The sequence below is a fragment of the Mercenaria mercenaria genome, chromosome 5 (assembly GCF_021730395.1).
Source record: "Mercenaria mercenaria strain notata chromosome 5, MADL_Memer_1, whole genome shotgun sequence".
NCBI classification, from domain to species: domain Eukaryota; kingdom Metazoa; phylum Mollusca; class Bivalvia; order Venerida; family Veneridae; genus Mercenaria; species Mercenaria mercenaria.
Genome location: NC_069365.1, coordinates 35,824,759 through 35,847,179, shown reverse-complemented (window position 1 = coordinate 35,847,179; position 22,421 = coordinate 35,824,759). Strand labels below are relative to the sequence as shown.

The window sequence follows — 22,421 nt, the reverse complement described above, 5'->3', positions numbered from 1 at the left end:
TCAAGAAATACATTGTTTTTACATATGCTTTCAATGTCTTTATCATTCAAGTTACATTCGAATACTACCCCCCCCCCCCCCCCCCCCCCCACCCCCAGCTGTTTTAAGAGCTGCATTGTAAAATGTACACCAAAGGGCACTTTCAGTGTTACACATAAAATTAACAGTGTTACGCATCATGCTTTTATTGACACCAAAAAAACATTTAATATATATCATTTTGAGACCTCCATTCTTAAAATCAAGTTGTAGTACATCTCGTTTCATTTTTTTCTGGTTAACTGTTCCATATGAAATTATGCATATTTTTATTATTTCCTTTAATTTCTCTTTAGACAGACTCGATAAAACTGTAAAAGGATACCTAAGTTTCGGTAATGCAAAGATTTTTACTACTGTCACTTTTCCTAGTAATGTTAGTTTTCTGGGTACCCATTGTTTCAAACAATTTTTGAAGCTGTTTAATTTTGGGTCTAGATTAAGGTCAATATATTCATTTATAAGTTTGTACACGTTTTATGCTAGAACAACGTTAGCGCATGTTCATTTCGTACTATAACATCTTCATGAAAGTCATTTAACAGCTGATTAAAACTGTACATTTTGATTGGTGGATGGAATATTTCGCAGGTTTTTGAATGGAATAGATAATTATTTTCTTAAGGTGTGTGCAGGTGCTCTGAGCCGGCTTGTTAGACAGTATAATCCGTTGCAAGACTCCTGTGGAAAAAGCTTACGTCATAAACTTGAACCCTCTTGGTAGTGAAACTACGGCTGAGTTCAACTACAAACATGCCAACTCTGCCACTTTGATACGGTGTGATCTCCCGTAAACGATTGACAGTCAACTCGTCCCCTAGTCAACTCGTCTCCCTGTCAGCTCGTCTCTATTTTGATCATTTCGTATCCATTGACGATTTCAAATTGGTCACTTTATTCCCCACTTTTCGGTCCCTCCTTTTTAGTCTTGGTTTTTTTTCGGTCAAAATTTCCTAGATTATGATTAATACTATTATGATCTGTACCTAAAATATGTTCTACATAAAAAACATGAAAATTTTACTTTTAAACTACATTTGGTTTGCTTTTATAAATACCCGATCGTAGCGCATGCACATTTCGTAGCTTAAAGTGTGCATTGGCTAATGCGGCCGTGTATCTTGTTTAAATTACTTAAACGATTGTGTTTAGGTATAAAACACACAACCCTTTGAACGTTAATAACGTGCCTTGCATTGTTACTAGTACTAGCACCTCATCATTTGCTGTTTTATAAGTGTATAATAGCAAACTTGTATTTAGAAAGCTTCGAGTTCCAGTGTTGGCTGCTTTTAGAATTCTATTAAGAGTATGGTGTACTTTTATGCAACGCAATTAATACTTGACAAAAGGCTTTAGAATATTTGAATCGACCGACATAAAAGCTGAAGACATGTTATAGAACAGACCTGACCGCGAAGTCAAAGCTGTGCTATCGATTATCAGTGAAAAGTAAACAGTGACAAGTGTTTAATTGCTTGTACTTGATTGTGATTTTATCCATTACTCTAACGTATCACACCTAATGCTTTTATTGTGGCAATATCTCACACAAATTCATTTGTTGTAATGTAGGTGTCAAATGTTCATTCCAATCTCTATACCATTGTTGATAAAGCTTTATACACTAGTTCGAATATCTGCTTGGCCTAAGTTGGTGACGGACCTTGTTCTATATATATCTGGTGTATTCAGCTTGCTTTTTAGCGGGTAAATGCATTTTTATTTGCATATAAGTGGAGACAGATTTTAGCGTACATTGTCTTAAACTCTGCATGTGATAATAAGCTGATCTAAGATCAAATATTTTGTCTGATAATGTGCAGCAGTTGCTTTCGATTTTTTTCAAGTCAACTAACCGTTCAAAGGTTACGCCACTGTGTGCATCTTCACGTCTCCTTCATTAACGTTTGTCTCAGCTCAAACTGTCGAAAAGTTGTACTTTAGATAACATTTTCAAAAACTGTTTTATAATCTAAATTTTAAAACACCAAAGCGTCATTTAAGACAAATTCAGTCAGTGTAAATTAAGAGAGATTGTGGGATGTATCATTTGTATAAACTGCCCGTATTTATGGCTACATTTGATTATGGCTACATTTGATTCTGTTCTATGTTTTACAACACACACATTTTTCGTATAGTTAACGTTGTCAGAACTTTGTGTGTTTGGTCCAAATACTTCCCTGTGTTCTTACTTTCACTATTTTTCCATATACCACAGTCATTAAAAACTAGCCAGCAGAGAATTTATTGCTCACCAAAATTTAAATAGCATGCTTTAAAAAATACAAATACACTTTCACTGAAGGATCGGTGAGTAAACAGTTAAACGAAGAAAAAAAAGAAAAGATTTGCAGACAATGAATAAATACCAGCCTGTTTGAAATAATAATATTGAGCACAATGTAAACAACGATCATAACTGCCTGCAGAAATCTTCTGAAAGTGTGTCTCAGAATATAAAGAATATCGTTATCAATTCATTTATAAAGCAATATGCCCTTTCGGAAACTTATGTCACACAGGGAGGTGAATGATTATGTGAAAGAAACTCGCCGATATTACTTTCATTCTTTGAGAAGAAAAAAAACTGTGAAATTTGTGACACTATTAAACAATGTACATGTTTATGTTGAAGGAATCGAAATGGAATTAGGAACAGAACAGAACAGAACAGAAGTTTATTTACAGAAAGACTTGAACATTAAACGTTCATCGTCATATATATACATTACAAACATGCATGATTATAGCGGAAGGTTAAAATATATATTTTATGGAAATAATATGAACACAAATATACACATACAATAAATCTGAATACTGATATGTTTTATGGAATTAGGGAATATACGTTTTGTCAGCATTTCTACATCACGAAGTTAAAAATTTGCAAAGCGCATAGTGTTAGCAAGCGAACGTTTATTTAAACAGTAAAGTTTGAAAAAAGGAAGAAATCAAATTTGATATCACATTGACACGAACTATATTCGATGTTGTTTATAAAATTAATAATGTGTTAAAATGTTACAATAACGTGGTAACTTGGCCTTTTTGTTTCCATATTTGCACTTTAGGAATATTGGATGTCACAAAGTGAAAGCAGTAATACAATGGTGGCACTAAAACTATTTACCAGTTTCGTAATGAGAAGGGCAATAAATCGACATGGAGTACCATTTTGAAAAGCAAACAATGCCTCATCTTGAAAGTCATTGATTTCAAGTGAAGTTGTAGGATTTTATTATAAATTCATTGATTTGCATAATTTATGTTTGCTATAAACTCTATTATAAACATAGCCGGCCACGATCTCTTACTGACATGCTTATATAAAAATATCATGCAGAATATACTGATATCAATAAAAGCTGATTGAAGTAACACGTTGATTCATTTTTATTGGAATACAAGTTGACGAATTTTAATAACTTGATGAATGTTGAAGTGAAATATGAATGAAACTTTATAATCAATTGTGGATTGTTTCTGCAAAATGACTGGTATGTATCTTCTTTTACTGTATTTAAATTTCTGTTGACGGAAATGCATTAAAATCAATAGGTCTTTTGATGAATATCATATTTATGAATGAACTGATAAGTTATTTTGTCACAGTTCAACAGTTTGTTAAACCAACTATGTTGCTTTTGGGTTTAGCGACGTTTTTAACAGTAATTCAGTAATCTAATAGTGGACAGTTAACTTCGATAATGTTCATGGATTCTGTGTTTTTACACATGCGAACTTCTCCACATAAATCAGAGGTGGAGAACGATTGATGTTAGACACAATTACTTAACAAATCGTCAAGGAGAACAAACGCTTCGCCCGGTGGTCGAACTTGCGACCCAGATATTGCAGTTTCAACAGCGTCTGTGATCCTGAATGTCTGTAGGTCTACAAACTGCTAGGAACGCTCCATGACATAATCCACGTGTAAACTAGAAAACACCGGGTGTTAATATTACTAGATTAATTAAAATACGTATTAGCAACATCTTTTATTGCTCTGCGTTGTGCATTTCTTTCTATAACGACTGCAGTGTTTTATAATAATAGTCAAATAAACAATAGATCAATTATTAACTCTAAAGTATAAAAAAAGTTTAGTTCGATAGCATTGAAACACAAAGAGTTGTTCAAATTTCATTACATACAATGATTTTATACTTTTTATGAAGTTTAAGTTATAGTTAGGTTTTCAATTTTATTACATTTTGTAATCAATAGATTTTTTACAATAATGTAACAGATTTGTTCAAATTTCAATGTATTTTTTAATAAAGTATAGAAACAAGACTTTGAGACACTGGATGAAATATACCACTCTTACTCAGTGTAGCAACATACTGCTGAAAAAAAACCCACTAAATATGTCGACAATATAAACCTGTCTACGATATAAACTTGCATACCTTGTGCTGAAAAACAAATCTGTCTACAAATATAAACTTGCTTATCTTGTGCTGAAAAAATGCTGAAAAAAAACTAATTCTATCTACAGTAAAACTTGCTTATCTGCTTATCTTGTGCTGAAAAACCAAATCTGTCTACAATATAAACTTTGCTTATCTTGTGCTGAAAAACTTGTGCTGAAAAAACTAATTCTGTCTACAATATACAATTGCTTATCTTGTGCTGAAAAACTAATTCTGTCTACAATATAAAATTGATTATCTTGTGTTGAAAACTAATTCTGTCTACAATATTAATTTTCTTATCTTGTGCCTGAAAAACTAAATCTGTCTACAATAAAAACTTGCTAAGTCTGTCTACAATATAAAATTGCTTATCATGTGCTGAAAAAACTAAATCTATCCACAATATAAACTTGCTTATCGTGTGCTGAAAAACTAACTCTGTCCACAGTATAAACTTGCTTATTTTGTGCTGAAAAACTAGATCAAATCTGTCTACAATATAAACTTGCTTATCTTATGCTGAAAAACTAAATCTGTCAATAATATAAACTTGCTTATCTTCTGCTGAAAAACTATGTTTGTCTACAACATAAACTTGCTTATCAAGTGCTGAAAAACTAAATTCGTCTACAATATAAACTTGCTTATCATGTGCTGAAAACTAAACTTATCTTGTGCTGAAAAACTAAATCTGTCTACAGTATAAACTTGCTTGTCTTGTGCTGAAAAACTAAATCTGTCTACAATATAAACTTGCTTATTTTGTGCTGAAAAACAAAATCAATCAGTCTACAATATAAACTTGCTTATATTGTGCTGAAAAACTAAATCTGTCTACAGTATATACTCGCTTATCTTGTGCTGAAGAACTAAATCTGTCTACAATATACATGTAAACTTGCTTATCTTATGCTGAAAAACTATAAACTTGCTTACCTTGTGCTGAAAAACTAAATCTGTCTACAATATAAACTTGTTTGGCTTGTGCTACAGCGTTTTATGTTGTTCGTACCAAATTTTCAGACAATCATTTTATTCTCATAGATAAAACTCTAATTAAATTTATTTTACCTATGTACATGTGTAGCGGTAGAAGTGGTTACTAACAAGAACCTTTTTACCTGTTATTATCTGGAAAACGTGAAACTTCACAAAACAATAGGAGAGATCGTGTTTGTATACACATCCTGTGTATTTTCTATTTTTAGAATGTATAAGATTTAGTCTTTCTTTCCCCATCAAACCAGGCAGTCTTCGTGTTTTCAGCCCACAAAAAAGTAGCCTTGCTAATTGTTTAATACTTTCTATGGCACTTACTTTACTTTCTGCTAAATGCGACTTATCGTTATCATAAGCATTTTACATCTTTACGTAATTTACTGCTTTCAAACATTTTAATGGCAAACACTCGGCATGAGTGCCAGTCAAGTAGAATATAAAATTTAAGAAATAATTTATACCAAAGAGTGCTTTAACACTATTTACGCACGATATATACGTCGGGCGTCATAATTTCACGAGGGCGCAGCCCGAGTGAAATTATTTTGTACGACGTATTACCGCCTGAGAGTATAAATAGTGTTAAAACACGGTTTTGCTATAAATTATTTCAATTCTAATATGCCTTTAATCCAAACAGTAGATGAAATATAGGCCTAGCAGCGCTCTTTCTTGGTCGCAACAAAAACGTTGACGTCACCGTACGTTAACGTGACGTCATTTTAGCGTATGTGTGTTTTAACAGAGGCAAGTACATTAGAATTAAGGATGTACACTGAAGAGATAGTGAACGAAAAATAAGAGTATTGTACACATTTCATCATCTCAAAACTATTACATTTCACACAGTGTAAACAATTAATGTGTTCGTGTGTAAAAATCTGTAGTAAAATGTGTTGTAGAAGTTTAGCGATGTTCCGAGTCTTTAGGCCTACTTGTAATATCTTACATATTCACATATGTACTTTGTGCCGTGACACTTTAACGCTTACAAATTAATTTAAATATAATATAGGTTTATTTGCAAAAGTCACGGAAACCGTCAATGTGCTTTGTATATAAATCAAATCTCAATCATTTTTTTTTTTTACAAAACCAGTGTGGCCATCTGGAACTTACAACATTTAGGAAAGTTGTGGTAGAATGATTTGTAATAAAGAGAAAGAAATTCATCAATATTTTATCATTGGAATAGAATTGAGAACTATTTGACACTGTTAACAAGGTACATAAGAAACATACTGGAACTACGAAATCTATTTCATTCGATATACGATTTGTCAGCATTTCCCGCATTCCATAATCTGGAATTGGATACTGCTGCAGAGTAACAGTTTGCAAATCGCATATTGCAGCAAGCGATCGTTTATTTAAACAGTAATTTAAAGTTTGAAAAAAAAAAGAAGAAATTTTATACCATACACTGACACGAATTACACCCACTGTTGTTTGTTAAATTGATCAGTTACATATTTTCTAATTACTTAACCTGGACATTTTAATGTTTGCACTTTTAGGACATTGGATCGCAATGCAAATGCAGGAATACAATTGTGGTACTAGATCTATTTACCAGTTTCGTAATGAGAAGAGCTATAAATGAACATGGAACACAATTTTGTAAAGCGAACAATACTTCCTTTTGGAAGGAATTGATTTCAAGAGAAGTTGTAGGATTTTATTATAAAATTCATTGATTTGAATAATTTAAATTGGGTTAATATATTTTTTGTACATAGCCGACCATGCTCTCTAGCTGACACCCATGATTTTATATAAATTCTGCAGATTAAACTAATACCAATAAACGCAGACGACCCATTTTTATTGGAACAATGTTACAAATTTTAATTACTTGTTAATTGTTGAAGTGAAATGTGAATGCAATTTTATACGCCAGAAGAAGAATTGTTACAGTAGAATGAGAGGTATGTATCTTCTTTGCCTAATATACATTTCTAACTATTTAATAGATTTTAAAATTAAAAACAGCATGTGTTATATGCCTTAAATGAAAATAATATTTAGCGAACTGATCAGCTTCAGCACTTCATAATCATTGTTATATAAGTTTCCAGATATCAAATTGCTCACTGTATTTGTGATTCGAAATAATTATTAACTGCTCCATCAGGAAAGCTGTTTCACATAAACTAGAAAATAAAGCTTGGTTTTCGCGTTAGAATAAAATACGGATTCAAAACAAAGTTCTATAATATAATACATATTTTTGATGCTGTCTAGTCCTTCCTGCGTTTTGCATTTCTTTCTTAAAGCTGATAAATAGATTATTTCATATTAAAAATAAGTATCACCATAAAACAATCTTGAGTGGTGAAACTCGCAACTGTATTTATGGAAATACACGCCAAATATATGTATACAAGAGTTTTATGACGAACGGTCAAGTTTTGACTAATCCAAAACTATTACAATTGATTCATTTCTTTAAATTTCAGTGCAGTTTATACTCCATTGAAGTTATTCAAACATCACCACAATTTAAATGAAATGTTGGCACCCAAATTCGAAGAATCGCATTACTCTTCAGAAACTGTGTTTGTCTTGAATAAAGATTTGCTGGTTTAATATTCATACAAAAAGCTCAGTGATAATATTGTTGCTTACATATAGCACTATACTGTCTACTTCTTTTTAAAGGACCTTTTTTTCAAAAGGAATTTCACATAAACAGATTATTTTAAAGTGAAAACGTTTCACGTTATCGAAACAAGTATCAAAACTAGACAAAACTGCATATGTGAGTACCTGCCACTGCCGCCGCATGTTGACTTAGATATTTGAAAATCGCGTAAGGTTTATGGATATTAGTTAGCCAGTTAACTAAAAACAGATTATTTTCAGACGCAAGTGTGAGACAATATGTTTTGACAAGAAAATTATTTTGCTATCCGCATAAATAACTGGTAAACTGAATAAATTCTGGTTTACTTATGTGAATATGTAGTGGTCACTGATCGTTTTAAGGTCCGTCTTTTCGCCACGCCAGACTCGCCTGTTTGCACCGCCAAACGTCGTTCAGGAAAAATTTAGGCAAGGGAAACTGGGTTAGTTGATGGTATTTGGAAATGGGACGTAAAATCTTAAATACACACAAAATGTTTCGTATTTTCCATTTAAAAAAGACCAGTCTATTAAAGAAATTTTTATTGAGCACAAAGTTGAACTTAAAAATATTATAGTGTAATTGTTACTTATCATACCAATAGATATATCAATATTTACGTCTATTGTAAAGATCAGATATTCGGCACGAGTGCCTGTCAAGCAAAATGTTAATTTTAGAATCCTAGTTGACAATGATATAGTTCTATTAGGCTTGAAATTTCGCCATTTAAGATATTACAAATTATAACTACTTTAGCAATGTGATTTCCCTATTATATCTCATATATGAGAAGATTTGCATTTACAATTTTACAAATGAATTAAAAAGTTTGACCGTATTTATAGGTTTTCCACAAATGGGCGGACTTTGTCGATATACTTTTAAATAGACAAAACTAAATCCATTTACTTATTGGAAGCTACTGTGACCGTCCGGAAGCAAATGGCACTTAGTGAAGCTTTGGTAGAGTGGTTTATGACAAAATGAAAGAAACTTGTCAATATTTTATCATTTGAACAAACTGGAGAAAGTGTGACACCGATATAACAAGGTATGTGTAGGAAAACATAATATAACTATTGAATCGACGCCAGTTGATTTATCAGCGTTTTCTTCATTTACAAATCTCGTTTTGGAGCATTATTCTGGAAATATAACAAAACGCAACTTGCAAACGAACATTAAATTTTTCTTTTAACAGTGAATATAAATTTTAAAAACAATCTGATATCACATTGATACGACTCACACTCGATTGATATTATAATTATGAAAGCTGAACACTTATATAATATTTGCACATCATGAGGATATAGAATCATAATGCAGTTTTAAGCAGACAAGGGCAATAAATAGACATGGAGTACCATTTTGAAATGCAAACAATTGACTTTAAGTGAAGTTGTAGGACTTTATTAAAAGTTCATTGACTTGCATAAATAATATTTCCGTTAAAATTTATTATGAAGATAACCGGCCATGATCTCTGACTGATACCCATGTTAGTTTTGAACTAACATCTGGCGACCCATTTCCCGTTTGAATACACATTACTTCGTGGATATTTAAGGGAAATATGAAGAAATTCTTTATCCAGTAGACCGATTGTTTCTACAGCATGACAGGTTGGTATTTTCTTTTACTTTATATAAAATTGTATGCTTAAAAAGAAAAGCTTCATTTTGAAATTATCGCCATGCTTTTGGTCACAATAATATTTACAAACGGACTGATCATTTTATTTTGCCATAGATCAACGATTTGCAGTATGGGTGAAATTATTTATACATATTTTTCTAGATGTTAAAGTTTCCTCAGCGTCTTTATAGGTCTACAAAACGCTACATAAGTAAAGTAGGGAATTCAAGGCTTGTCGTTTCATTACAATAAAATACGGATGGAAAAATAGTTCATATAACTCGTCAATATCTTATCGTGAAAGTGTGACGTCATAGGAAAAAGTAAAAGAATAATAGAATCGACGTCAGTTGATAAACGATTTACCAGCATTTTCCCATTAATTGATTTAACCTAACTGAAGCAGTTTGCATATTGCATATTTTAGCAAGGGATAACAATAATTTCTGTTTTAAACTTATTTGTTAAGCTAATTAAAATCTAAAACCATAACCTGAGTAGTTTCTTATTTGCACGTTGCTGACATAGACTAACAATACAATGGTGTCGTTTTTGAGTTTCTTTATGAGACCGGAAATAAATCGACATGGAATACCATTTTGAAAAGCAAACAATGTTTCATCTCTTGAAAGTCATTGATTTCAAATGAAGTTGTACGATCTTTTTATAAATTTTCATTGATTTGCATAAATTATGTTTTATTATATTTACGTTAATGTACATTAATGTTTAATTTACATAGCCGGCCATGTCTAACTGACGCCTATGCTTATGTATAAATCTTGAAGATTAAAACGGTACAAATAAAACCATTTGTATTAATTAAGTTACGAATATGGAATTGAATTGCGAATACAATTTGATATACGAATTGAGGATTATTAAAGCAGAATGACACATCTGTATACAGTTTTTCGTAATACATATTTTGAACGTATATTACATATGAATAGGGCGCTCAACAAATCTGGTATAATAATAATTATATTTCAAATGTGTGTTTGTGTTCAAGTTATACAAACATGTTTTTAGAATGCATTTGAAAACTATAATATCATTATATATGATTTATATTGACGCAGTGATGTAGTCATTTGTCATTCTGCTACACATTTTACAACGATTAAAACCAGAGTTCTATGAATTCCAAGATTTTAATGTCTCTACAACGCCTGTAATGCAAAAGGATCTACAAACTGCTCTGCAAAGAACGATACTACATGCGTAGAAATATTCCAAATTTAAACAAAACAATACAATTTGATCTTTTTAAAGAAAAGACGGACTGAAAACGAAGCTCATATAATAGATGATGTCCTGTACCGTGTTTGGAAATCATTTCTTGACTGGGATAAATATAACAGTATTAAAGTAGTAAGTGACTTCCCTCAAAAAGCAGTAGTATAGATTTCGTTACAATTATAACCATAAAAACAATATTGAATGCTCAAACCAGCAACTGTGTCTAGGAAAACACATATAAAGCACATATACGCCACTTGTGAAAATGTTCTTTCTTGTGTTCACTCGCTTCGATCTTACATGTAAAACAAAGAAATGTCCATTGTATTTCATGGTTTTTAATGGATTTTAACTTAATTTTGTATATCAGATATTTGCTACCAAATAAAAATATGTTTCATATTTTCACTGTGGAATATCAAATATCTCCCACTCTAACATTTCAATAATTCACTAAAATATACAAGAGATATATGGCGAGTACTCTTGTATATCAACTTTTCAAAAAAAAAACTCTTCCAAGACTGGAAACCACGATTACAAAAAAGAACATTAAATCATAGCCCAAACTATTTTACTGACAGTGAAGATAAAATCTGAATCGACACGACTACATGGTTTGTCCAAGACTCAAATATATTTTAACTGTATTTTTATTATAAAGTTAAGAACAATTTAACGGGGCGGGTTTTTGAATGTTCTATTTATGTGTTGAAAAGATCAATAGGCCTATCATTACATGAGCCGTGCCATGAGAAAACCAACATAGTGGGTATGCGACCAGCATGGATCCAGACCAGCCTGCGCATCCGCGCAGTCTGGTCAGGATCCATGCTGTTCGCTGACAGTTTCTCCAATTCCAATAGGCTTTAAAAGCGAACAGCATGGATCCTGACCAGACTGCGCGGATGCGCAGGCTGGTCTGGATCCATGCTGGTCGCAAACCCACTATGTTGATTTTCTCATGGCGCGGTTCACATATCTTTTGATTTTCTGATACCCACAGACAAAAATCGCATTTTTGTTGCAGTAGCTGTAAAAATGTTAAGGTAAGAGCTGACTGCTATTTTGTATGCTTTTAGATGAGCATAAACCACACTGGGACTTCTTGCAAACTAGCACTATATGTGCTTGCATTCTATGCTTTCAAATGATCTTTTTACAGATTTTATTAACTATCACAACAGCAATCTTTCAGTGCCGTGTAGCGGCCTTAAAAGGTCTACCCGTTCTGTGTTGCATTTCCCATTACTTTTCATGAACAGACTCAATCAAACCGAGTCTGCTATTATTTTGCTTGATTGCATTCCATGCTTCGAAAGGATCTTCTTGCAGATTTTATTCATACCCGTCTAAACGTACAAAAATAACATTTAAGTCTTAAATGGAAAGGTAATGTTATTAAATAACAGGGGGAAAAGACTTTTGCGGACATTTTTCACCCCAATGCAAAATATAACAAATAAATGTACAAGAAAATCCTTTGGAAATATATAATGCGAACAAGCAAAATAATTGCAGGCTCGGCTGTTATTCGTATCAGAAAGTTCATTACATTTTGAGAGAATATATTTTACTGTCAACGACAAAAACTTTGCAATAAAATTAACAAAGAACAGTTTTATATTATATTTGTTTGCATGTTGGTAGACTCGAGTCATATTTTCAGTTACCTGTATAATATTTTGCATACGTGTTTCGAATTAAATAGATTAATAAAAATGGAGTGAAATAGCCATCTTAATAAAAGTTCATTAAAAATGGAACGGAATCAAGTATACAGTTCACTTAAATATATTCATATGTACGATTCTCTTTTGCAAGGCTAATTCATTTCAATTTGTGTGTTCTCAGTTTAAGTATATTCAGACAAACACAAGATGTGCACTGAACACTGGGATCTGTGAAATAATTCTAATGGAACACAACGAAATATTATTTCATTGATTCCAGAAGAAGATAAAATATTAGACAGTGACGATGAAGATGACCAGAAGCGAGACTTTACCGCCACAAACGATGCTAGTCAAAGAATATACACGAAAGCGTGCGTCCTGTTTAAAGTTACTCCTTCAACATTTCTCTATCGTCATCTTACTACAATGAAAGTACCTTTACAGAACCATGCGATAGGAGACGCCGGAGCAAAGGCAATGGCTACAGCATTAGTGGTATGGAACTGATACTTAATTATTTCATTTTTGGCTCATTTTAATTATTACTTAGTTATCTCAATTTATTCCTACCTTTTAAGTTAATGCATGTGTTTTATTCTCACTTGAATACTATCTTTATGTTTAACTTCATAATACTGAGCATGCAATGCATTACTTGTATCATTCTCAACATAAGTGAAAGGAATATTTGGAGATAAGTTTAATGTTGATTTAAAATGAATGCATTTCTGATAGTTTATTACCCGCCTTCGCAATCTATTAATGCATTTTCTCTGTTCGTCATTATTGCTACCATGGGCTGAAAATTAGAAAGCGCACACCGCTTATAGTTCAGGTTAATACCTAACGTGAATACCGATTTATTCTATTAATTAAATGTGGTGAAAATCGCATAACCCCAACTGAAAAAAGAATTTTTTCTGGGTGGAGTACAACAAACTGTAGAAAGCAACCAGAGCTCCGAAATATTGTTAGGTTTTTAGAACATGTTTAAGCTTTATTTCAGGAAAACAAAAAAGTACAAATTGTAGACCTCTCCTCAACAGGGATCACAGCAGTGGGTCTTGGATATATTCTGGAAATGTTAGAAGAAAACACAAGCATCACAGATATTGTAAGTGATATCAAATATTGGAAGTGGTATGAATAGGCTATGTACTCGTGTGAAAGACGCACGTGTTCGGGTGTGGTATATCGCAGTTTTCAACAGTATTTCAGTTATGTGACGAGGACCAGTTAACATACCCAGTACCCGCACTGATTTGTGCACAGCAAGTAAGGTGCAACTTTCTCCCATATGATTCAGAGGTGAATGACGAATGGCTTGAAATACACTCAGTCTGTCCACTGTTAAATCGTGACGGAGAACATGGTCTCGAATACTACCTATTGAGCTAACCAGGCAATGAATTATATTACATACAAGAAAAAGAAACACAACAATTTAGTCATAAGAAATTTTGACGCTTGCTATAAACGTGTAAAAGAAAAAATATAAAAAAGCAACTTTCGGAGAATAGATGTTTCCAGAGAGATATGTAATTCTAAGAATGATGATAACACATAGATGCTCGTGTTTCTATAGCTATGAATATTATCATTTAAAATGTGTTTATGTATATTTCTTGTTTTTGATCGATTTTACCGTTTAAGGATAACGTAATGTCTTCGAATCTCATTCCATGCCTTAATAAATTTTGTTGCACTTTCTATTTTCAGAATCTATCCAGTAACTTTTTCAATTCTACAGGAGCAAAACAGATTTCCGATGCGTTCACCTATAATCAAACAGTCAAAAAGTTAAATATTTCAGGCATGTTACTCATACTTTTGTCTACAGATTCAACTCATCAAAAATTATCAATGAAGATTTTACAAGTTATTAAAATAGACATTATAGTAAGGACGGGAGGAGGATTTATCTAAACTGCTATGGCTTGTTCAATTTTCAGAAAAACGCTTTTAAATTTCTTGTCTATAGCTTTGACTTTAGCTAGTACTCAATAAATACTGGTGCACAACAATGATGTACAAAACAGCTATGGTTTCTTAAACACATCTAGCTGTAGCTTAATATCTTACTTAGTGCTTTTACATTTTATTTTTTCATTTTTTTCTATTTCTAGGAAATGAATTCAAAGATGAAGATTCTCGCTGTCTTGCTGAAATTATTGAAGTAAGGTCACGAATAGTCTCAGCTTACATCTGTACTGATTGAATGTATACAGTAATTTAGTTTCAGCCAATTAAAATTCTTCGCAATCTTAATTTGATTGGTAAGAGTAAATGTTTATCTTAAATATATGCATAATACATTTCACAAGTAAATGACACAAATCGCCAACACATGTTAAAAGACTTACAAAATACACAGATATACATACATTTAATATACAGATGAACATGACAAATACATAAACGTACATGCATTGCAGGAAAATATCACTTTACAAGTATTGATCATCAGTAGAAATGCCTTTGGTGAAACTGCTGGTACAAATTTTGGAAAAGCTCTTGGTAAGTCTTGTTATTGCAAATGCTGATGTCAATATATTCATGTCATCCATCAGCGCGTTCAGTGAAAGAGGTCTTCAGTGAAAGAGGTCTGTAAAAACAAGGGCAAAGATGAATAAAAGGAAGAACGCAGCCTCACAGAAATAAATAACTATAGCAGTGTTTGTATTGGTAGATAGAAAAGCAAAGACAATGTAAAACAATAACAAAACGAAGATAAAAGGAGTGAAAACCGGTTGTTGATGCGTATATTAAGTGTTGTTAAGCCGTGTATTTCTAGCTCCAAACACGTCTTATCTGGAAATAATGATAGTAAATTGACGTGGATAGATCTATGTTTTTTTTTTATATATATCTATCAATAATAAAACTCACGTTATGTCTACAAGTGCACTTTTCTTTCATTTTCTTATGCACAACTGTATGAACAGTTCAAGAGGACCAGTTTCCATTTTGTTCAAACCTATAAAAAGTAGTCAATAATTTTGATCAAGTTTCTCTATAGCTGATTTAACTTTCAGAGCACAACACCACATTGATACATTTTGATATCAGTTGGAACCATCTGCGACAACAGGGAGCTATTGAACTCTGTCATGGATTGCAGGTAGACAAAAAGTTCCAAATCGATATGTTATCTCCACATTGCCGTATTGTATTTTCATTATCTCAATGCACTATTTGCTTTGTAAAACGTATTTACAAATGAACAGTTGGTGCCAATATGAAATTACATTTTTATACCAGTAGAAGTCTGAAACAATTTGCCGCTGACTGTTATCTTGACATACAAAGCTTGATCTATATTCGTTTGACGTCAATGATTTTCATTTCACCGAGATACAGAGTTATGCCACTTAGAAGAATGCTAGGAAACAGATCACGTGACAGATGATGTGTATGTGGTACATGCGTAATAAAAGCCAGTTCTAATATTTAATTTTCCTAAGATATTTTGTTGTTAATAGTAGGCATTTATAGTAGTAATATGGTAATTTATGGTATTTCTTTTCTTTACAGTACTTCATTTGAAAATAGTTCTGATATTGCCGTTATTAGATATCCGACATATATAATAATATAATGATATCAGAACAAACGGTGACAGCGAATATGTTAATAAACACACAAAATTTCTGACTGGTCATCTATTAAATACTTCTGAATATATATTATCAGATGCACCAGCCATCAAGGAAGCATCTCTGTACCTTTTCTGTGTACAGTTGATTATAGTATCTGTATAAAAGGTTATATGAACCATAAACAAATGAATTCTGACTGGTCAGAATGTCCTCTCGTAGTACAAGATACTACATGATACTGAACAGGTTTTACTCCAGTATTTGAAAACGTTGAGCATAATTTGATTCCAACATTTCAGGCATTCCGTACGAGTCCAGCGGATGTTTTCAAAATTGAACTATATGTTAGTTACGGAATTGCATATTCATCAAGAGCTGTTTACGTTATTTTCAGGCGGTTATTACTTTATCATGATTGGAAACATCTCTAATGGGCTAAATGAAAACACTTATAAACAATTTTCTTGCCAATAATAATGTTCTTTCATTGCAGTCTTTGCAATACAGCAACTATAATTTCATACATATTTTTCATATGAAAGGGAGTAATTTGAAAATTTTCAAAAAGCTTTTAATACTCTAATTTGACAGCTAACTTCCATTATAATAATCTGGAAATCTGCGTACTAAAACAAAAGCCGTGTAATTTTATTGACTATTATCAGTTTTAATATCAAAAACCACAAACACTTATGTAATATACATACAGAAATATGTATTTATATCTGAAATGAATATTTGAAAATTAAAAGTGACCTAAAAGAAATTGTTTTGAGTGTAATGCAATCACATATCGATAAGAAAGCATAAGGAGTATTTTGAGTTTTGTTTCTATTTTCAAGAATAACAATACACTCGAGGTTTTAAACTTGAGCTGGAATGGCTTTGGTTTGGAAGGTTGTCATGAAATGGGTAAAACACTAAAGATAAATAGATCCCTGACAGATCTGGACCTTTCGTCAAACAGGGTCAACTACGATGCGTTTAAGCTACTGCTTCGTGGATTAGTGAAAAACAAAACACTGAAAACAATAAAGGTAAGTAAACAATTAAGAATTGCTAAGATGCTTAGATCAGACTTGAATGCATGAGAAACCCAAATACATGGCTCGAACTCGAGGGTCCCGTTGAAATAAGTTCGAGTTTTCCGTTGTTCGAGCCATCCAAATGGCGGCCATTTTGAATTTGGGAATTCGAGGGCATGATGTGTTACAAACCTTACATCGTAATATATTGTAATATTGTACCTACATGTGTGTATGATACGATGATTTGTAAAAACGAACGCTGAAATAGTCTTTATTATTTATTTTCAAACATGACATAGATACGAAAAAAACACAGATAAAACACTAATTATATATATAATCATAAGAAATCTGGTGAAGACAGCATCAAATAGAAAGACATGAATAGCAAACCTTTATGAATCATAGTCCAGCGCAAATATTTTCAAATATAAACACGTTAAAACGCAAACAATTAATTCACGGACATGTACACAGAAATATTTGAAAACGGTACTAAATGACGTCAAATGTAGACATAGGCTATAAATAGACACATGAAATCAATACACAACATTAATGAGCATACGTCAGATTATTCACAATATCAGTGAGTCATGTACAGTATACAGTTTTACAGTTTATTGTTTGAAGAAATCCTTGATGGAGGACTGAACCGCCTAACGCTTGTTGAACTCTAATTTGGAGAGAGATTTGTACATAGAGCACATGAGATTGAGTTTTTCAATTTGATGATGGCGTTATATACTTTGTTTCTAAAGGATCTTATTTTCGTTTTGTTCCTTGCATTCCAGTAGCCGACTTAGCAATCTCCCCATTTTCGGGTCCTTTTCAAAGTATTCAGCCATTCTAAAGCAGTATGAAAGTTAACATCGAATCTCCCGTTTTTATGCAGAAAAAATAAAGACAGACATTGCTCAATAATTTTAAATACTTTTATTCGTATTAATCAATGCCCATTAAAGCATTGCAGTGAACGAAAGTCACTTTGTTTAATTTGTTTGTCGTATATATACGCTAATTACATAAGCGTGTGAAAATTACGCACGCGCCGGTTAAAGGCGAATGTCAGGCAGAGGTGTGAAAAACTTTTAAAACACAAGCCATTCCGGCAACAAATTGGCCGTTCGACTGAATAGGTGTAATTATCACTGTAATTGAGCCGAAGGGACCACCAAATGAGTTCGAGAGTTCGAATTTTCGAAGTTCGAGCGATCCGAGGTAGAACTATATAGAATAAAGAAGGAATAAATTCGGGACCAGGCGAAGAGTTCGAGCGATCCCGGGTGTTCGAAAGATCCGAGTTCGAGCCATTGAAGTTCAACTGTATATCATCACTTAAAAGCAAAAATGTGAAAAGTGCTGTTATGCCAATGCATTTATCAATATTTTCGAAGTGAAGTTTTTATTGATGGTTTGTAGAGGTAATCGAAAATATCATTGTTTAACTAACACATTAAATGCACCGATTTGCGCCCTTTGCTGGTCATGAATACACATGAACGCCAATACACCATAAAAATTGACAAAAATAACGAAAAATGTGGTGCTCCATTTTCCGTGTGTTTGTGCTATTGTCTCTGTGATAAAGAAACCTTGCTAGCATGTTGAGTTATTTGAATATTTTTCACAGATAGGATTCAATCCCATCACTACGGACGGTGCAATGTCTATACTACGAGCAGTGTTAGATGACAGATGTAAAAGCCTCACTACCCTTGATATGTCGGTATGGAGGATTTCATTGAAAACTTTGAGCATTAGCATTTTCTTAAATATTGCCCATCTTGTGTTTAAAATACTATGGAAATCTCTAACACCATTCTGGTTCAATTCTGAATATCTCTTTATCACATTGACCGTTTTGGACATTGTCAAAGTTGATAATTTAGACTACCAAATCATCTTTGACAAAAAAGTTAGAAAGTATCTGCATAACATAAGGTGACTATATTCCGATTTGTGTCTAAACAAGTCGTGTTGTTATATTTTCTGGTTCTGTGCTGTCACGGAGTCAATACACGTGTACGCATAATAGTTCCCCTACTCCGGTGCTAGGTGACATGAGGGGTGGTGCAAATTTCATTGCTGTTTTGCTACGTAGCATTCTACGCTCCAATGATCTAACAGATCTACAAACAGTGTCATGTGGGTAGTACATGGACGCTATATTTTTCTGGTCAGTCTATTCAATGTATATAAAAGATAGAGTAACACTTTTCCGCTTAGAGTCGGTACAAGGGTGAATACACTGCATTACCTCTAATGAACAGATTATCAACCCCGACTTTGCTAATATTTTGCTTTGTTGAGTTGAGTTATATGCTTTCGAAGGATCTTAATTCGTGTACATTTAATATTACTTACATTAAATGAAATGCTGTGTACATTCACAGGATGTGTCAGTTGACAATGACTTTGTTACACTTTTGAAAAAAGTCCAGCATATTCGACCATTGCACATAACACACGGTAACCTGTTACGACATGATGACCTAAGAAAGGGAGACAATCCTGTTGTCTTGGATACCGATGATCCTGTTACAATACTGTTTGAATGTGTGAAAACAAAGAATCTTAGACTTATTGACCTTATGAAGAATCTAGATAAAGATAACAGTGATACGCTGTCAAGAGAAGAGTTAAATAGAGGACTCTCGGTATGTACTTTGGAAACAAATTTAACGAATACTGGTATTTGGAAACGTATTATACTTACTCCGTGTGTAAAAGATAAGTACAAAGATTCAGAAGGAATATCTGCGTTCCAAAACTTTAAGCTTTAGTCTGCCAATTTTCTAAGATGGACTGGTTCATCATTCAATTTGGGCAATACCATTTATTACTCGAAGGGGTGTTCACTGAAAATTTACTGACTGAATAGCGGACAGTGGAGACTGATCTTGGTCTGCACTGGTCGCAAAGGCAGAAACACTTGTCGCCAGCAGGCTAATAGTGAAAACAAACTGAAAGCATTCATCAAACATTTGCATATTCTTTTCTTTTTACAATCCAATGAAAACGAACTTTTTGATGACTGATTTTTTTTACTATACTTTAACTTAAATTAAAGTTGTCTTTTTTCTAGTAAATGTACAACCTGCTGTTCTATTTTCTGTCTTCGGCATGAATTTATAATGGAAAGTTATTGAAACGGAATGATCTCGGCACTTGTCTGTACCATTCAAGGTTTTCTCTTTCAGGAAATTGACGTTCCGCTTAGCCGACGATCTCTTGACATACTGATGGAAAAGTTAGACATGAACAAAGACGGACAAGTCGATTTCATGTAATGTATTCCACTATTTTGTTGCCACGAAAATGCGGTCACATTCTTAAGTTAAAAGCTTAATTAGCTCATATTGAAATTAATACGTCGCGTTTATGTGTCCGCTTTTTAGTACCAGAAGAAATTAAACAGCTTAATAACATGGGTACTCTGCGGCTAGACATAAAGCGCTGTGTTGACTACCCGCAGTGATGACAGTTATTTCTCCTGTTTGAATCTTTACATAATTATGTAGTCACCAAATTACATTTTATAATATCATCGGCAAATTCTGGATACATCAGAGAAGCATTTAAATCGAAAGTTGTGAGTTATTTGGCGACTATATAAGCAAAGAATAATAACGTTAAATCACGACAGCTATTTTCCCAACTGCAGGGTACCCGTGCTTAATAAAAGTGTTTTATATGATACGAAAGTCACATATAAACCGTCGATTAGAAACTTGTGTTTATAAAGACCATGATGCTATTTAAATGTTCTAAATTATTGATCGCTAACATTTCTTCCAACAATGAGCACAATATGCTTTTGTAGAACGCTACTTGAATGGCAACATGGAAAACTGTTAGCCGATCAATCAAAATAGATTGTTTAAGTCATTCGAACACAATGGGTATCTTCATATATAAGGTAGTCAATGGTTTATCAATTAAAATTACATTACAGGGAACTGATGACAAAGTACAAAGAACATGTAAGGCGTGTCACTAAATTACAGCGGGAAGCCGATGTAGATCTGAAGCATTACAAACATTTTGACAAATTGGAGCAGTTGAGAGAAATGGTCCGGTTACGACTGAGTCTGACCCCAGCCGCTGGCCAAAGTCATTGAATTACAGATTGTGACAATCAAACACTTATGTACACTATATAGCACCACGAAAATGGAAACTGATTATATCCAGTAACGACTGAATATATCTTGTGTGTTCTGAAACTGATGTGGATGTTTCTGAGACTTCTGTATATATTTCTTTCCTACTTTCTATGCATGAAATGCTTTTGTTTGCAATCATTAAAATACAATTGTTAAAACATGTAATGTGACAGATTATGTATCTATACAGACTTACGTTATACATTAAGTCTCTGTTGTGTTTGATAATGAAACATTATTTTTCATTAATATCTAAACTACATGTTTCAACTACATGTTTAAATGTCAAGTTAATGACTATTTTCAAGCGACTTTTCAGTATTGACGGTCAGTCTCATTTTGAAATTCTACTGAAGTCTGCTATTAAAATTTAACCTCAAATTCAGCCGAGATCGAAATATTATATTGATTGAAAGCATCAACACGGATGATAAAGGGCAATGAAATATATGAGAAGTTCCATTGAGAGCACAGATCGCAATCAAGCACAATAATAACGTGCTCGATTTAAATAGAAGTATTGAAATCGCCCCTTGTACCGACTTATTTCTCAGAGTCTTTGGATTCGAATGTTTTCTTGGCCGTTCAGGATCACGGAGTCCACTCAATGATTATGTAAAATAGAGGTGATAGGGGCATGGCGGTAGCTGAACATTTCATTCCATCTCATGAACGGACTCCGTGAAAATGACTCAGCTATCATTTTGCTTGGTAGAGTTCTATGCTTCCAAATGATATTACTGATTTCGTTCCGGTCAGTAGTTTGACAGGAATTTTACTTATAAACAACGAACATGACCGAAGCTTTCAGGTAAGTACCATTGGTTTCATTTACCTTGCTCCCTATATTGAAAAGCCGAGTAGCAAGCTGACAAAAAGCTCTTGCAATATTAAACCCAGAGACTCCTAAAAACATGCTTCATATTCTACGGTACATATATGTGTTCGACATTAAAGTTACTAGTGACTTGACAA

The 22,421-nt window shown here is 33.0% G+C and overlaps 1 protein-coding gene across 3 annotated transcripts; it reads left to right on the top strand.

The window, feature by feature from the left end:
• Positions 1 to 2,246: 2,246 nt before the first annotated feature.
• Positions 2,247 to 21,650, top strand: LOC123558291 (leucine-rich repeat-containing protein 74B-like). Of its 3 annotated transcripts, none has more exons than XM_053543189.1 (12): positions 2,247 to 3,545; positions 12,928 to 13,145; positions 13,657 to 13,764; positions 14,370 to 14,463; positions 14,777 to 14,826; positions 15,086 to 15,167; positions 15,686 to 15,771; positions 17,092 to 17,286; positions 18,911 to 19,006; positions 19,674 to 19,937; positions 20,481 to 20,566; positions 21,236 to 21,650. In XM_053543189.1, exons 1-12 carry the CDS (start codon positions 3,539 to 3,541, stop codon positions 21,399 to 21,401), a joined length of 1,452 nt encoding a protein of 483 aa, XP_053399164.1. In that variant the 5' UTR covers positions 2,247 to 3,538; the 3' UTR covers positions 21,402 to 21,650. The 3 variants fall into 3 exon arrangements, with proteins under 3 accessions (XP_053399164.1, XP_053399165.1, XP_053399166.1); XM_053543190.1 differs by lacking the exon at positions 2,247 to 3,545 and adding an exon at positions 6,800 to 7,393; XM_053543191.1 differs by lacking the exon at positions 2,247 to 3,545 and adding an exon at positions 9,026 to 9,719.
• The last annotated feature ends 771 nt before the right edge of the window (positions 21,651 to 22,421 follow it).

Excerpts from the sequence above, each read along its gene's own strand:
- LOC123558291 (XM_053543189.1), top strand. Across the intron at positions 13,146-13,656 it reads CAATGGCTACAGCATTAGTG|GAAAACAAAAAAGTACAAAT; the intron begins GTATGGAACTGA and ends GCTTTATTTCAG. Across the intron at positions 13,765-14,369 it reads ACACAAGCATCACAGATATT|AATCTATCCAGTAACTTTTT; the intron begins GTAAGTGATATC and ends TTCTATTTTCAG.